General features: G+C 37.0%; 1 protein-coding gene across 5 annotated transcripts in view; it reads right to left on the reverse strand.

The window, feature by feature from the left end:
* Positions 1-18,307, reverse strand: part of NSMAF (neutral sphingomyelinase activation associated factor) — a 63,176-nt gene that overhangs the window by 7,799 nt on the left and 37,070 nt on the right. For 4 of the 5 annotated variants that reach the window (XM_011359185.2, XM_023530063.1, XM_023530064.1 and 1 more), the window contains exons 10-23: positions 15,809-15,938; positions 14,082-14,153; positions 12,475-12,583; positions 10,195-10,371; positions 8,985-9,064; positions 8,368-8,458; positions 8,201-8,264; positions 7,167-7,218; positions 6,703-6,823; positions 6,179-6,310; positions 5,366-5,408; positions 4,910-5,073; positions 3,404-3,512; positions 2,094-2,152 (exon numbers count right to left, since the gene is read on the reverse strand). In XM_011359185.2, coding sequence (XP_011357487.2) covers positions 2,094-2,152; positions 3,404-3,512; positions 4,910-5,073; positions 5,366-5,408; positions 6,179-6,310; positions 6,703-6,823; positions 7,167-7,218; positions 8,201-8,264; positions 8,368-8,458; positions 8,985-9,064; positions 10,195-10,371; positions 12,475-12,583; positions 14,082-14,153; positions 15,809-15,938 — 1,403 coding nt within the window. The remainder of the gene's footprint in view (positions 1-2,093; positions 2,153-3,403; positions 3,513-4,909; positions 5,074-5,365; positions 5,409-6,178; positions 6,311-6,702; positions 6,824-7,166; positions 7,219-8,200; positions 8,265-8,367; positions 8,459-8,984; positions 9,065-10,194; positions 10,372-12,474; positions 12,584-14,081; positions 14,154-15,808; positions 15,939-18,307) is intronic. The other variant, XM_023530062.1, reaches the window with a different exon arrangement.

Consider the following 18,307-nt stretch of genomic DNA (forward strand, 5'->3'; position numbering starts at 1 on the left):
CTAACAGAAGTTTTAGAAGTGTACCAAAACCTCTTGAAAACCACGACTCACAAATCACAATGTGCTCCAAATATCCCATATTTGACATATGTAACATTTCCTCATTTGTAAACATACAACATGATAGATAAAAGGTCAGAATGAGATTTAAATAATTTCTTTTGCATAGTAAAATTTAGTATTTCAACCTAATTTTTACAACACCAATACACAGAAGACCTGAAACTTTATAAACATAAGTCTAAGTAAAACATCGTCCAGCATTAGCTTGAAAACAAAAACAGATGAACACAATATCGCCTGAACTTTTCTGAGTGACATAATTTACTCTGCTATTCTTCTCAACCTTGCTTTTGATTCTAAAAAAAAAAGACCTTTCTATAGGCAATTCCGAGTATTCATTGCGAAGTCTACTTAAGCCTATTAATTTGGCGCATCCTACAGAAAATCATAAGCCAGCCTGGTATATAAAGATGCTTTCCTTGAACTGAAGGTTCCTTGCCATACCAGAGGTAATCGTGTCACAGACAGCTGGAAGAGCTAGTCTCACAGGTGATGGGAACGTTCCTGTCATGCCCATGTATGTAAACATACACTGCATGTCTGAGAAAGATACGTAACTTCGGGGTGACAATCAGGATACATATGTAAATCAGTAATATGAATTATTAAGACTGAGAAGAAACAAATAGGAAAAATAAAGCGACTTAAAAAAAACCATCTTTCTTTCCTTTATTTGGCAAATTCGCCAAGAAGCAATATAATGCTCAATAAGCCTCAGAGGCTTAAAGCCTTGATGTTCCTAAAACTCGTGGTTCGGAAGGTCATACAAGTACAACAAACTGAAGGATTCAACAAACCATGTCAGACAAATCCAGCTAAGACGCGAGCTTTGCTCAAAGGAAGCGTTCCACGCCGTGTGACAACGCTGGCAGACGCAGCAGGTGGGAGCCCTCGCAAAGCACGGCTCCTTCCTTCCACCGGGGCATCATGGCCTCAGTGGCCCCAGCGTGGGCCAGGGCGCATGCTGCAAGCTGACCTCCCTTAGTCTACAGCGGAATCATTTTCTGTGCTTTGCGGAAAATTCTGTTTTATGAAATCTTAGACTGTATTTCAAGGAGAAAGGAATGACATGCTACAGATAAAAAAACCAGGATTACAGAATCTGAGAGGAGCGGCTGATTCACTCTGAAGGGCTTAGTTCGATAGCATCATTTCTTAACTTAATGGATGAAAAATATAATTTCCTATGATAGAGACAAAAGAGCAAGTAGACTCAAAAACAGTCAGCTACTAATTTTGGGGTAGAACTGGTTATTTTAAAACCCAAACAGGGTAGGTTTTACCTATCGTAACATATTACCCGTTTCGTCTTCACACCTCCCAGAGCACCTGCCACCACACATGGACCATACTCGGGACAGGGCGAGCTTTAACTAATTACATAACGCACAGACTGCCAGAGAAAGCAATGGCATGTACAGCAAGAGATGCTTTATGCTTAGTCCCTTTTTAAGATCAATATAGGAAAATTTTAACGTGTCATTAAAATATAGTAACAAGTCGTATCAACCAGCCACTGCAGGGTTTTTCATAATTTTGACAATGTATAAGTACATTAACAATGTTAGAATTAGATTTCAAGCTAACTCCTACAAGAAACAGCCTGAATGTATACTGAGTGACAAAAATGAAAAGCTTCACAGCAAATGTGCATTTCCATGTGCAAACGCACTCGCCCATGCTGCAGCTCTGACAGCAGCTGCTGGGTCTCCGCGTGATGGGGCGGGGCGGGGGAGGGGGCATCCCAGGGCAAACGCCCTCTCGAGGCAGGAAGGGCTCCCCGCAAGCAGGCAGATGGAAAGCGAGCTCTTGCTGCCCCATCCCTTAAATTTTGGGAAACCTTCTCAGCAACAGAAAGGTATTTTTTTTTCACAACAAACTACATAAAATTGTAAGTAATATATCGCAAATTCATTGCTCAAAATGTATCCTCCATGGAGGGAGAACAACAAGCACAGCCCTGGACCGAGTTCAGGAACTCGGACACTTTCTGATTCTGGGTAAGCCACTTTTCGGGCAGGAAAACATACCTTGTGAGGTCGTAAAGACTGAGGACCCATTGCAAGAGACCGCTATGCCCGTAACCGCCCTGTTCAAAGACAAAGTTTCGTCAATCACCACCCACCTCGTGCTAGGACACCTGTCTCTTTCAAGTCTTTGATTTAATTTTACCGAGTTTCTGTATTTTTTTGATTCACAGCTCGTCTGCTGGATCGGACCATTACCAAATCATCACTAATTAATTCCGTTTGGGGATACCTGGGGCTAGGAAACAGTCCCACTCTTAGCTTCCCGAGCTGCCGCACGCAAAGCTTAACATTTCTGACAACTGGAGGACAACTAATGCTTCTTCTCTTTCAATTCCGCCGTATGTGACCATCGCCCGAATGACTGAAACTCTTTACAATCACCTCACTGGCCTCGTCACTGAACAGAATGTACCGAGCATCTGTGCAGTGAGGACACCACTGGCTGCTCCTAGCATGTCCTGTTAAAGGTTCGTTCACATGGTCACTGCCTTGAATTACAGGCCCCTTTCCACGAGTCGTTTTGAGATGCGGAGAGAGGACAGCCATTGCCGTAATGAGTAAGGAGGAACTACGCATTCTTTTCAGGAGGCCGAGCTCTGCTTTTAACCACTGTTCCAAAGCAGAACGGCATGTTCCCTTCACAAAACGCCCATGGTCATGGGCAGGATGAGCCTTGTCTTATCTGTAACACGGCAGATCAGGTGACGTCAGTGCTTCTCAAGCCGTTCTGCCCAAGTACACAAATATCCTTCATGGCAGAAGACAGGGACACTCAACGCGCCCCCCCAGCAAGCCCAGCTTCTCGGTGGTATAGGTATTATATTTAAAATTCCTGTGGACTTTACAATGTTCTCTCTTTCTCTCTCTCTTTCCACACACACACACACACACACACACACACACACACACACACACACACACACACACATTTCTTATCATTTTTTAAAAAGATGTATTTTCCCCTACAATATCAGTAAATTCAACACTTAGGAAGAATATACTGTTTATCCTGTGGCTTTACATCACTGCAGACTCGGAGAGCTGCGTATCTCAGTGTGAGAGGCAGAAAGCTACCTGCTGTCTACAGACCCCATCTACAGAAACCAGCTACAGAAATGACAGCATGGTGGGCCGACACAAATCCGTTTTGTGCCAACTCTCTCTTGCCACATAGACTTCACGGAGCTGATCACTATAGACCTTTTCGGAGGACAAAAAATAATCAAGATGACATTGAAAGAGAACTTCCTTCTTGACTCAGCTTAAAATGGTTTCGCCACTTCTGCGAAGACGGACAGAGACATTCTTACTCTTTGTGAATTTTATACTGCTCATACAACTGAAGTTTGGCGATGTTATTCCAGGCCAGCGTTTTGCTTTCTTCGGTCAGGTCTTCGAAAGACTCTTCACCTGGAGAGACTACATTAAATTATTGCTAAGCGAGTTAACAAAATTAGACAACAAGCATTAGAGTCACAATATTTTCTATTAAAATCAAATAATCAAGAATACAAAATATCCCACCAAAATACACTTGATAGATAGGCTCCTTGTTAGTCAAGGAAAAATAATAAGGCACATAATCTAAATAATATGAAAAATCATTTGGAGAAAGATTAAAAAGTATCTTTGAACACTAGAGTGTTTTTATCGTTTTGTCAACGTTTGCAAAGTTTTCACTTGGCCCGTAACTTGAGAACATCAGGAAACACAAGACTGAATAACCATTTCCTTGTCAGCAATCTTTGCAAACATCGGATGGTTCCCTAAGACTGCTGCGGTTCTGTTTTAGTTTTGAGGAGGAGAAAGCAGAGATGAAAGCAATTACTGCAAGTGCTCCCAGACAGGCCTAGCTAACTGATCCCTTCCCTTCTGTTTCAAGAAGGGCTGGAACAATTACCCCTTTTAAAATAATCACGAGACAGTGGTGTGGGTCTGGTAACTAAGCTGAGCATGGGTTTAAGAAGCATCACAAGATAATCCAATGGTCTTTATGACTTAATCCTGTGGGGTTATCTCCATGCTTGAGAGCATACCCAGCTAGCTGTGTGTGCCTAAGACTGAATGTGCCTGGAACAGATAAATTTGGACATAATAAGAAATCAAGTGATTTTGTCCCTAAAGTTCCATATAGTGTCACACTCCTTCTGAGAGCCTACAGGTTTGAGGCGTCTTATATGAAACATAAAACATAGATAACTAGGTGAAGGTGCAGGTATTTTCCTCCCCCTCCAAACACTAGATGTGAGAACAGATCAAGTTCACTTTAGCACCTAGCGTGAGCCTGACACAGAACAGATATTCTGTAAATGTTTGTCAAACAATCGAAAAAGAAAATACACACGAAGAGAGCACCCTGAATTCAAGATCTGTATGTGGGGGTGCAAGAGAATTAGGGACAAAGGAAGTCATTTTGGGGCAGAGTAGGAAAGAGTGAGGTGGATAGCGACAAAGCAGCCATGGCCAGGACATAGCAATGTGAAAAAAAGAATAGTTAAGAATCAAACGCCAGCTTGGAAAAGCACAGAAAAGAGAACTGTAATCATCACAAGAAAAATACTGCCGAGTCTCAAGTCACCAGAAAATAAGAGAAATTTGATTTTCTTTAAAGGCAATATTAAAAACAAACAAAACAACAACAAATATAGGCTGTTGTTATTATTTGTTTTTAGCAGCACCACAATAAGATGGTAAAGCGATCATCGCTAAGGAGCACGACAGTTCATGTTTCATCTCCCGATCTTCAGAATCGTCAGAAACATCTTAAGCAAAACAGAGAAACAAAAGGTGACACTCATTCTCTTTGCAAAATTTACCTGGAGAATCTGCTGTGGAAGCATTACAACTGGAGGTTTGGGGCGAACTTTTAAACTTTGGGGTAATCCTTCGAGGATGTGGTATCGCAAAGAGCTGTTTTGGTGTCTGGCCAAATTCCAGGATTTGGGTCAGCATGGCTACTTTCTCATCAGGATCCTCGATGCTTTAGGAAAGAACACAAACAGTGCAGTGAACCACTAAGCTCAAGTCCCCTGAAAGCACACACTTCAGATAATACAGGCCTACAGGAGAGAGAGTACCTTCAAATGCTAATAGCAACTATGTGCCAGAATGGTCTAAAACTCATCGTAGATTTTCTGATAATTTTCTGAGGCTCAGTAACTCACATAATGGTGAAAGCTTCCACACTTTCATATTATCAAATAACTCCATTAATCATTTAGTTAAAGAGATATTTTGTAACTCAAGTAGAAACTCCTTATAGATATAAGTACCTGTTCAAGTCTACACCGCCTTCATAGGTCAGGGGATGGAATACTGAAAAGAGAGACATAAAACGCTATTGAAAGATGCACTGTCCAGTTATCATACACTCTGCTCAGAATTTTAAAACTCAATATCCGCTTTAAACTTTTATTCAAAGAAATTAATTTCACTTTGCAAAACAGACTAATAATATACAACTTCAGTAAATATCAATTTGAATTATTATCTTCATTAAGCAGAAATCTAACTGGCAGGTTAGAGGACCTATTATCTCAGTGTATTTCTCATTCGGCATTATCCTCCCCTGAGGGGAAGCATGAGTCACTCTGTCCTCTGCACTGGCCTATGAGAAGTCCCGCCTGAACTCCCAGCTCCACTTCCTTGTCATCGATACTGAGAAAACTGGAGGCAAGTAAGAACTGAAATTGACGAGGAGGTGTACCAGTGTTGGTTTCCTTCTGCTCAATTAGAAACTTTGGGGCCCTTCACAGCAACTGAGGTAGCTGTTCCATCATGTCTTGATTGAGTTTTAACTGAAATTATTGAATGGAATAGAGAGTACATGCTGAAATCGCAAGACTTTAGAAGAAAGACCTCTTGGCATCATGACGAATTCATGTTCTTTAGGCAAAAGTACTTCCTCCTCTGTTACTCAATGTCTAATACAGAGTCACTGGGCCAGTAGGCCCCGTTTGCTGATATAAGATTCTTCTGGCGAAGAAATAAATTTGACCGTTCTGCCCTCATTTTCTTTTGGTGCTGGTGAGGGGTTGTTTTGTTTTTATTCAATGCTAAATGAACTTTCAATGACCATTACCTACCATTATGGGCCCCAACAGCCTCACTTCCTTTTTGCTTGTAGCCAAATATTAAATCAACCCACTCGTGAAGGTGCTCTGACACATAATTACTTTCCAACGCATCTTTGCTCTTCTGTAGAAAGTCCTCGGGACCTGTTAGATGAGACTCGATCAAAACATCATAATCTCCATTTTATTTTCTCTCATTTCTTTTGTCTATCCACATGTAGATAAAGTTTCTAAGATAGGCAAGAGGTACATATTTCTTAATGAGGTTGCCTCCATCATATAAAATATAAATTTTGCGGGGGAGAAAGTGGCAAAAATATTTTTTATAACATTTAGGTTTCTCAAGCATATATCAATGTTTTTACATCACAGACTCATTGAACATTTCTGATTTGAAATATGAGTGATATTGCCTCATTTTGATAGAGAATTATGCTGTTATTTTAAAATCCACACAATTAAATAGTTAATAATACTGAAATTCCACTACTAGGTTAAGGACTTCTATCATGCATTACTTTCAAAGTGGTACTCACTCCGTGCCCAAGGGGGAAGTTCTACATCATCCACCATCTGCCCTCCTTGTCTCTTTCCCAAATTCAGCTTCAGGCTATTGACTAGAAAGCTGACATCATCGCCATAGAATTCGGGAATCAACTAAAAGTTTCAGGGACAGAAAAATAAAAAGGACAGCAATAAACATATTTTAAGCAGTTAGAAACCACAAACCCAGTGAATCATTAGCTTTTTAAAAATTTATACATATTATTTTAGTTTAGTTTGGTTTAGTTTTCATTTATTTTTTTAATTGAAGGAATGATTTAATATTTTTTCTTTTTTTCTCTTCCCCCATCTACCTACCCCTCCCCACTACCCTCTGGTAAATTTATATTTTAATTTAAGTATAATTGGTATATACTCTTATATTGGTTATATTAGTTTAAGGTGTACAATATAGTGATTTGACATTTTTACACATTAGCTTTTTTAAACTGCTTACCTCTTTAAAATCTGTTGCACCATCCAAACAGTTTTTCCAAGTTTCTGCAATGCTAAAAATGAAACAAATTCAACTGCTTTTAACTCCAGGGCCTGGAAACAGCCACCGTAGCGCTTTCTCTGGACAGAGGTGTTCTACACTTTACCTATAGTAACTTATTTCTCTCATTAACTCAGAATTCTTGATTTCCACCTGAATCCCCCTTGCACAAATGAGAAAAAAATTTCTAGGCTCTCACAGGACTGAGCGTGGAGTCAGAATACAGCCCCGGATGGGACATCTCCAAGCCCTTGCCATGAGCCTTCGCCCACATACTGCCTCACTGAAGGGCCAACGGAAGCAGGTGCTTAAACACTGGAAAAATAACACAACTATTTTAAAGGCTCATTTCAAAAAGGATTATAAATAAACATACACAGAGTTTAGAAAAAGATTGAAAAGACAGAGACTAAAAGATTAACAATTAATATTATCAGCGTGGTGGGGTGCCAAGTGAACTCTATTTTCTTGTTTCTAATTTCTGATTTTTTGGGGAGGGCGAGAAAATACTACTTTTACAATTAAAAAAAAAGTTATTTACACACTCACAGGGAATGGTATTCAATTCATAGCAGAATTATGCAGAATAATGAAATGTTGAAATCAGTCTAAATGCCCAACAATAAATGATTAAAACAGTTAAAAAATATATTATGACATAGGTTAGGATGTAATACACTAAATTTTAAAATGACACTATTTTGAAGAACACTTAATAATATGGGAAAAAATTCAAGATTTAATATGAAGCTACAAAAGGCAGGGAAATAACTATATTTAAAGTATGTTCTCACAATTACACACACGTGCACGCACACACGCGCGCGCGCGCACACACACACACACACACGCACACAGAAAAAGCCTAAAAGGGATATAACAATTAGTGATTTTTTACATATCTTTATATTTTGATTATACCTAGTTTTTTGAAACAAACATATTATATATATATTTAGAAAGTTTAAAAAATGGGTGAGGCATTTATGTCAAACCTGTTGAACATTCTGTCCGCATTATCAAATCTTCCATTTTGCAGGCACAGCATATACTCTGGTGCTAGAGGGGGAAATAATCAGAGTTACGTGAAATCACAGAATTACTGGAGAATCCCCGTGAGATAACCCTGAATTGGGGAGCGGGGGATGGTAAAGAGCCTCACCGATCCTAACAAGGTAAAACAGCACGTAACCGGGGGAGGAGTAGTGACTGCCGTACATGAACCTGGGCTCCGGCATCTCCTGGTAGCGCGTCTACAATATATGGGAAAAAAATACTACTAAATGTTGGCTATGAGAATAATAAGTGACTCGAGGAGTCATACTAAAAGAAATCATGGCATGGGCATATATTTCATAATATCTCTGTCGAATAAGAAAATGAAAGATACAAAGAAGCAGAAAAATCTGTGCACAGACACAGCATTGCTGTGACAAGTATTTTGGTTTTCTTGGCTCAGTGGTAACAATGTTGGTGCTGGATTGCATATTCAGAATGGATTTTCTGTGTCTCTTGTGCTATTTACTAGAGAGCACCTTCATGAAAATAGGTAGTAAACTTGTAATCAGGTCAGCCTCCTACTTCCTGAATTGTAGGCAAAAAATACAAATGGTGAGCAGCTAAATTCATGGGGGAAGGCAGCGGGCAGAGCAGGGGAATGAGAAGAACCATGATCACTTTGGATATATCTCCCCTAAGTTTTAGAGAAACGAGTTTCAGTCACTCTAAAAACACAGGCCATTAAGTTCTTATTAACCCAGGATCCCTCCGTACACGTACCAGTAGTCTCTCCAGCCGTTCCTTATTTAGGGCCCCGATTGGCTTACTAAGATCTCGGAAGGTTCCTGGATTTGACAAGTCTATATAAATAAATACGTTTTTAAAAATTAATTAATCAAAATAAATAAAGAAGCAAGCTTATCTAGTATCCCCCTGAACTGATTCCTAAACACACATTTATTTCCACAAAAGTTTTTAAAAATTGAGACACATTCATTAGAATTGTAGTATTTCTGATAGTTATTTTCATAGCTGTGAAGTGAGAATTTCTGAGTTTTAAGTTAGCAACAGCCACTCAAGAGTAGTATCTCTAACTAGAAAATGCCCTGAATTTTTCTGAAAAAGACCTACTGATAAAAAACTATATTCCAAGTAAAACAACAACAAAACTAAAATTTTAAGTCATTATTCTTCTACTGAGATTTACTTTACAAATTTTAATTCCAGTGAATATAATTCTGTGATAATAGCATGATTTGAGAACTAGGGACATGAATATTATCAGAGAAATAAGTTCATATTCCTAGAAAATCTCACTCTTTCAAGTATAAGGACCCAGTAAGTGAACTGTCAAAAGGAATTTATTGTTCACAGTATGTAATTTTAAAATATTACAAAATAAAATTATAACATGATCACAATTTTTGTTAAAATAATTTGAAGTACATATACCACAAAATTAAAATGCCTACCTCTCTCAACTATAATTGAAAAAAACATTTTTTAAAGGCTACCTCTCAGTAATGTTATTATTGATGATTTTTATTTCCCTTTTGAATATTTCAGTACTTTCTAAATGTTCTATAATGAATAGTTATTACTTTGGTAATCACATTTTTTATGTGAATGTAAATATAATATGATAATCTGAAATAATTTTCAAAGTGGAAAACTAAAGTATTTCAAAACGTGTTATGTATAGGTGATAATGATAATACTGGCTTAAAATCACATTCATATTTTCTAGGCATGTCATTCAAGAAGTACGTGAGTATTTTCTTTTAGGATTATAATAAAATTAAGAGACAGTGGAGAAAATATATAAAGCACATATAATTTATATAGCACTTATCCACTATCTTGAAATGAAAACTGACAATCTTTAGTAATAAAATCGAAATGGGTTCTAATCTATTCAAATACCACCTCATGACTCTATGAAACAATTTATTCTCTCCTTTAAAAACCAAGCTTCGTGGCATTTACCCACCCAGTTCTGAACTGCAGTAATCGCTGATTACCCACGGGAACACCGGGTATTGGGAGAGGTCATTGCAGCTGCGGTCGGCCAGGTTGTTGAGGTGCAGGAGGTACTGGTAGTTGGAAAGGTGCCCACGCTGCCACTGCAGCGTGTAGCTCTCGGCAGTGCGCTCTGCGACATGGTGCTCTGAGGAGGACAGGGGCTTCGAGGTCACCACTGAACTTGGCAAATGTTGGTTAAGTTTTACTTGGTATGTAAAAGCCATATGCTTTAAATGTGGACCCTTCTATGCATTTTTGAAAAACACATTTTAAGAAAAACAAAAAGAGGCTACGGTTTGTTTTTACTAAATAATTGTTCCATTAAATATGAATATCTCAAAGATCCAAGAGGGAAAATTATTAAATATGTTTAGAAAACACATCACATACATTAAATATATAGTATAGGACAAATGTAAAGGTATGGAGCAAGTATATAAATATTACAAGGTAACATATTTATAATATTATATATAATTGATAATATATAACAAAGAATTTTTCCAAAAGTGCTTGAGTTTTAATGCATTTTAGAGGCCATGCCCATTTGCAAAAGCTTATTTCCTCCATTTTTTTATGAAATCAAAATAAAACGACCTTTTCGTTTCCTAGGAGCACTACTACTAAATTGTCAATGAGTGTATTATTTATGCACATGAGGAATAAAGAAACTGTTAAAGGAGAAAAAAGGTATTTGGCAAGAAGACATGATTTCTCAAACTGGAAGAACCAGAAAGATGACACTCAGAAATACCTCAGGAAAAATGGAATCACAGGTTACATGGCGCCAACGATAACTTTCCTTTCGGAGAGTATAAAATGAGTCGACTGTTCTATTTTGTTCAGAAAATTCTGCTTTCAACTTTATATTGGCTGCATCAAGCAACTTATCTGACTCATTTGTTGATTCAATATTTATTCCTATTTACTTTTCCAATTTTCTTCTCTAATCGGGGATAGGAAAGGGCTTTAAAAATCAAAACATTTATCCTCATTTTCCATTCTCAGAACACCTCAGAGAAAGTCTGAACAACTTTAGAAATAAGCTCAGAGAGAACAGACAGCTTTATAGAAGACTTTTTGGGTCATGGCAAGTTTTTTGACTTGAGATTTTAAGACTCACCACAAAAGTTGTGTTTCTGTTGTAATGTCATTATAGTTAGAAAAATACGTAAGTTAAATCAGGAGACAGGAGACAATACTAAACCTGTACCAAAGCTATACTTATGCATTAAGTGAAACTGAATAGCTTAATGTGAGGAGAAAAAATATAAACTCTAAACCTTTTGTAAAATAACATATGGTCCTTATTGAAAATAAATTATTCCTCCTTAAAGAAAAATTTCACTCCTAAGGAAGTACTTCACAATGCACCTCATAAATGGTTTCACTGTACACTAGACTATTAAACAAAATTAAGATGGTATTAACAAAATCCCAAAATCTATTTTTAAAAATCATTCCGAAATTCTAGTCATCTGGCACCTGGGTAAACAAGAATAATTTAATTTGGCCCAACAACTTAATATGTTTATGCTTGAAAAGAAAAATATAGGTGTTCTTTCTGATAAAGGGAGGAAGATTCACATTTTCCATGAAAGATTGAGGAAATATTAATTAAAAGCAAACTGAGTCCACAGTACTAAACTGAGCCTAGAAGGCTCGTGTGCTCCTTCTGTATTGTTTTCCTGCTCATGATTGAGACCACAATGAACGATCACAAACATATGACTGGATAACTCACTGTCTCACATTGAGAAATGGAATCTTGGTTTCCATAAGACATGACTGGACATAAAGATAACTAGGTGGATTCTTTATGATCCATTCAAATCGGGTATTGTTAAAATACAAAAAAAATATTTATCAAGAATTTTTAAAACACTCAATTGGAGTGAACTATTACCACAATTCATTAAATCTCCCTTAATTTTTTTTCCCCTCAACTTCTCTTGTGCTAGATTAAGGTCACATGACTAGGTTATAGACGATGGGATGAGGGCAATTTGCCAACTACAGTTGCTAATGAAAAGAAATAAGTAGAACCATAGAGAGGCAATTCTAGCCATCTGGCAACTTTGTAAACATGAATAATTTAATTCAGCCATTCAAACTGATAACTGAATAACCGATTAAACTAACTAGAATAACACAGATAGAGCATTTTCCTTCTCTTATCATCTATCCCAGTTACTTAGGAGTTGAACTACCTTCATATGAATATATACAATGAAGGTGAGCACCAAACCTAGATACGTGGCAATATAAAAATAGAGTTCATCTCTATCTTGAGGGTCATAGAACTTTAGGTAGATGTCAGAACACAGATCGTCTTCTGTACAAAACACTTCCAAGCCCTATAAATTCAGAAAGAAAAGAATAAAATGACATTTTATTCATCTTGCAGTTACAATATATTACAGTTACAAAAGCTTTTTACTTAAACATCTATATTTTTTATTTGTAGGTCTTGTATTCATATTCTCCAGGTATAAATTTGATAAATTTCCCGAGAAGAAGACATGTATCTCTAAACTTTTAAAAATAGCTTTTTGGTGTTGAATATTTTCATTGATAGTAGATTTAGTGAACTTAGTATTTTGAAATTCAAAATTGGCTGATCCAATATGTGAAGATATGTTTTCTTCACATATCTTCTTCAAACACAAATGTTTAGCTTTCTTTTATACGTCAACCTAACAGATTGATAATTGAATAACCCATTCAACTAATAACTTGCAGTTATTCTTGAGAAAACTATGAGATTTGTGAATGTTGCGTTGGTAAGGCTGAGGAAGGACAGGAATAGACAAAGAAATGATGAAAGCAGAGTTGTCCTTGGTTCAAATACAGGCTTTCATCATTTACCAGTTAAGGAACAGAGGAAATTAACTGTTAGAATCTCAATTTCCTTATAAAATAGGATATCATCTACCTCACAGGGATTATCATCATAAACAAAATACTGTATATAAATTGCCTGTTACACAGAAGACAATGTTAATTTCTTCCCTTTATCTGACTCTATACCCAAAGGAGGAGATTTTTAATAGTATCTGTTCCCATAATCCTCTATTAGCACTGGAAATGTAGAGTAGCCTTTTAAGTAAAACAGACAGGAAAACAGGTGAATCTCACAAATATAAAATAAAAATGAGATGCTTAGAATTCCACAATGCTTTTTGTAATGCCAGCAGGTCAGTTATTGGTTAATCTTCAAAGGAAAACAAATGAATTTATACTGATGTCAAATTAAAACACCTTGGAATCAAACCTTATGTGGGGATTGGTTTCTAAGGTAAGCACGTAAGACGAACATAAGTATGGACATATGCTTATTCAGGGGAATGGTGGGAAGAACTGCCTATATGATTTAATTGGTTATTTTGTTCATTTTTCTCCCTTAACAAGCCCAAAGGCTGAAATAATATGTTAACTGTGAAGACGCTCCAGTTCCACTGAAGAGTTAATTTTGTACTAGCTTCCAGATTTTACTTTAGGACCTGGCTGCTATGAATAGGAGGTGGCAAGTGGCACTGGGTTGGTTCTGCATACGTTTCCCCTGCATAAGTCCAGAAACGTGAGAACGCAGGAGTGAGAAACTTGAGGAAGCGCACTTGAGCTCTCCTGCTCTTAGAGACAAAATATTTTTGCAACAGCCCTCTCACACAGAGAAAGGACTGATTCCTTTATGAATTTCTAGTTCATCCAAAAGAAAGAGCAGCAAGACTGAGTCCATTTGCTTACGTATGCACTTCTCAGACATGCCCTGACTGTTTATAAGTTACTAAGCCACTGGCTAAACTGAAAGTACAGCAATCACCCACCCAGAATGGACATTCTGCTTGAACTCACCAAAGGCATGAGGCCGTGCCTCCTTTTATAAATGCGGCGGACATCCTGGAGTGTTATCTGGACCACGGGCTTCTTTAAAAGTAAAAAGACAATCTCAAATGTCAACATTCTGACACAATTAGAAGTTGTCCTTTAGTATCAGAAAGGGGGGGAAATGACCAAATCTTGTCTTCTCAATACATTACGAGTGAATGAACAGGTGAAAAGCGAGATCTTAGAACAAGGCATATCTGGTTTTACATTCTGGTCTGCCCTTTTTCACATGCTTTATGACCTTGGACAAGTCCCCCTACCTCCATTAGGCACCAAAAATATGGTAATGCACTCATCTATCTTTCCGATTATTGCAAGGTTGCTGAGTGATTCTGAATATTAAAGGATTGGTGTTGATAACCTCTCATGAATTCTGCTATCTTTTTATAGAGCAATGATTTGCTTAGTGCAGATTCATCTTTTTTTAGAATGTCTTTTATCTCCTTAAAAACTATAGTGTATTAAGGCTCAGAAACAACTATAGTAGAAAGCAGGGCCTCTAAACTTTTTCTTTCTTTATAAGGAGGGCAATTTTCTTGCTTTTCTAGAGCCTTAAAATGCTAGCAAGAGAGAAATGAGGCTAGAAAAGGCACTGAGATTGGCTAAAAGGTGATAAGATAATCTTCCTTCTCATGAGTGGGAGGGATAAATGGATCCTGAGACTATGGCATATACTCAGATATTTTTCCAAAAGGTTTTGACCCCAAGCAAAACTAACAGTAGTGGCCGAGACAATTCATTACACCACTAGGAGAATACCCATCAGCAATGTGTACTGTGTCTACTGGAGGGCTCGGCCAGTGTGCCCTACCACCTGGTGGACAGAATTATTATAGCACCGTCTTTCATCTAGAAAGGTATTAGGTGTTTCGGTGACACAGAATGACTGACCAGCCTGGAGAACTTCCAGAATACAGCCCTCGACAGCAGAAAGCATTCGGTCTTTGCACTGCCCTGCCAAGTGGTCCAGCGGCAGTGTCAGAGTGTACTGGGATTTCTGTTCTTTTAACGAACCACTCCAAAAAGGGGCCAGATCTAGATAAAACAACAAATGTTTACGAGTTTTACTGTAGAAATCGGAGTTTCTCTTTACTTTCTGGTCTAGTAAGTCTAAAGTCATCATGAGGGAGAAGACGGCTTCCACCCTCTCAGCGGGAGCGCTGGAGCGGCCTCATTACAGCCTCCGCGTGCACCGCTGGACTGGCGCAACAGAGAGCTTGGCACTGCTTCTTCAGGGACAAGTCAGATCTATTGATTTGGTTGTGATTAAGGAAAAACGAGAAATGATGACATTGGTGCGTATATAAGCAGATAGACAGAAAACATCCATTTCTTCTTACTCTTCATATACATCACTAGTCTCTTCCAGAAGTGCCTCGAAGCAGAAAGGTGTATAAACTCCACTGACCCTTTACTAAAATCAGGAGGGGTAGGGTTTCTTTTCACGACACTGAGAGCAAGTAACCCCAAAATGACTGAGAAGAGAGCAGAAGAGCTCAAACTCAGATTACACAAGATTACGTAGAGAGCTTGGTAAATACACGCATGCCGGAAGGAGTACAGACGGTAATTTCGATCCTCACCAAAATGTGGGAACAGTGTAACGGTGAAGTCAAGTTCACAGGGAAGAGAACATAAGGTGAATGCTCCGGTGCTAAAGGAGCTTTCCATCTGGTCATGTGGTCTTCACTCACCGGGTACCCATTGAGAGGCTGAAAATACAGGTTGGTGTCAGTGATGCACACATGTCCGGGATTTGTCACCAGAGGTGTCACCATTTCGGCTTGGCATTCCATGTGTAGTTCTTCAGAAACACTCTGAAATCTGAGAATATAATTTTTAGCAAAAGTAAAAAAATAAAAAATCAGAAGTCGATCTACTTTCTAGGTTTAACTTTAAGAAAGCTACAATTGACTGCATAAAATTTGTCTAAAACTGATTTAATACAAGATAAATGGTAATATAAATTGGCTGCTTAAATAAAACTGACATTTTTTAAATAGTATAAGAAAATCTCGATTTTTAAAACACAGATGAGGTTAGTATTACAGAAGGGAAGACAGACAAGTAAATGTTACTAAATTATCCTTTAGCTGAACTCTTATTCCTCCTCCTAAAATAAACTGACCTTGAAGCTATCCTTACATTAGCATAATTTTATATTTCTGTGTCATTAAGACTTACTTTTGTAGTCATAAAAACCATTTTGACATGAGTAGCGTTTACTTCACACCACACTTTATAAGGCTATGAGCACATAATTACAATTACTTAAATGTCAGTTCCAAAGTCCAGTTAGTTGGCCCTTGAAAAACATGGGTTTAAACTGTGAGGGTCCACTTATATGAGAGTTGTTTTCAATAACTACATACGGTACTGTAAGTATATTTTCCTTATGATTTTCTTAATAGCATTTTCTTTTCTCCAGCTCACTTTAGTGTAAGGATATATCACATAATATATAGAACATACAAAATATGTGTTAATTGACTTTATGATGTTGAAATGGCTTCCAGTCAATAGTAGGCTATTAATAGTTAAGTTTTGGGGGAGTCAAAAGATATACACGGATTTTTGACTGTGTGGGGGATTGGCGCCCCTAACCCCCATTGTTCAAGGATCAATTGCATATTCTTTTGTGGATTTACTGCAGTAAAATGAATCAAAGATGATTTCTCCACTACCCCCTTCTAAATTATTTAAATAGTCAAAAAAAAAAAAAAAGCCCATTGTCTTTTTGCTCTACTAATTAAACATTTAGAAAAGAAATAAATAATCAACATTTTAAGGCAATTACTTAGATAACTGGGCTAAAAATAAATCTCCTTTATAAGTAGCAAGACAAAAGTATACAAAGGCTTACTTTTACTTCCAGTTAGGATATAAAAGAAACTTCAATTTTAACATCTTTCTCTCAGTAACTGATAGAATAAGTAACAAAAAAAATCAGTAAAGTATAGATGATCTGAACAATCTTCAACCAACTGGACCATTCAGAGAACACTATATTCTATAGCTGCAGGGCACACATTCCTTTCAAGGACATAAGAAACATTCACCAAGACAGACCAGGTGCTAAGCCATAAAACAAATCTCAACATATATCTAAAGATTGAAATCATGTAGAATATATTCTTTGAACCAAGATAGTATCAAATTAGAAATCAATAACAATAAAATAATAATAAATTCCCCAAATTTGTGGAAGTTAAACAACATATTTCTAAATAACCAAAAGAAGAAATGAAAAAGGAAATCGTGAAATAGTTTTACATGAATGATAATGAAAATATAACATCAAAATTTGTGGGATGCAGCTGAAGCAGTGCTTATAGGTAAGTTTACTACTTATACTACAAAACAAGGTCTAAAATCGGTGATCTAAACTGCAGGAAGCTAGAAAAAGAACAAGTTAAACCCAAAGTAAGTCGAAGGAAGGCAAACGTAACAGTGGAAATCGATTTTATATAAAATGGAAAAATAGTCAAAAGTTGGTATCTTTGAAAAGATTAATAAAATTGGCAAACCTCTGGCAAAAGCAAAACCGGACAAATAAATAAAGATTTACAGAGAAATATTTCTCATGAACATAGATATAAAAATCCTTTACAAAATATCAGCAAAGCAAATCCAGTAATACATAAAAAGGATAATATATCATGATAAAGTTGGATTTATCTCGTGAATACGTGGTTGGTTCAACATTGAAAAAAATCAATGTAATTCACAATATTAACAGAATAAAAAAAATATGATCATCTTAATAAGTACAGAAGTATTTAACAAAATTTGAAGCGTATTTTTGAAAGAACTCTTAGCAAACCAGGAATAAAAAGGACCTTCTTCATTCTGATAAAAGGCATCTCTGAAAAAGCTATAGCTAGCATCACTCTTTAATGATGAAACATTAAATACTTTTCCTATAAGTTCAAGAACAAGGCAAGGATGTCTGCTCCAACAAATCTATTAATTAAACAGTGCAATGTGGCAAGAAGTAGAAATAAAAGCCATAAGGATTTCTGTGAAACTGTCCTGCACAGATTAAATAATTCTATATACAGAAAACTCTATGGAATCTACAAAAAACAAACAAACAAACAAACAAAAACCCAAACAAACCCATTGGGACTAATAAGTAAATCTGGAAAAGTCATAGGATACAAAGTGTTAAAAAAACAAACAAACTGTATTTC

This window comes from Pteropus vampyrus, unplaced genomic scaffold (genome assembly GCF_000151845.1).
Source record: "Pteropus vampyrus isolate Shadow unplaced genomic scaffold, Pvam_2.0 Scaffold45, whole genome shotgun sequence".
Taxonomy (NCBI): Eukaryota; Metazoa; Chordata; class Mammalia; order Chiroptera; family Pteropodidae; genus Pteropus; species Pteropus vampyrus.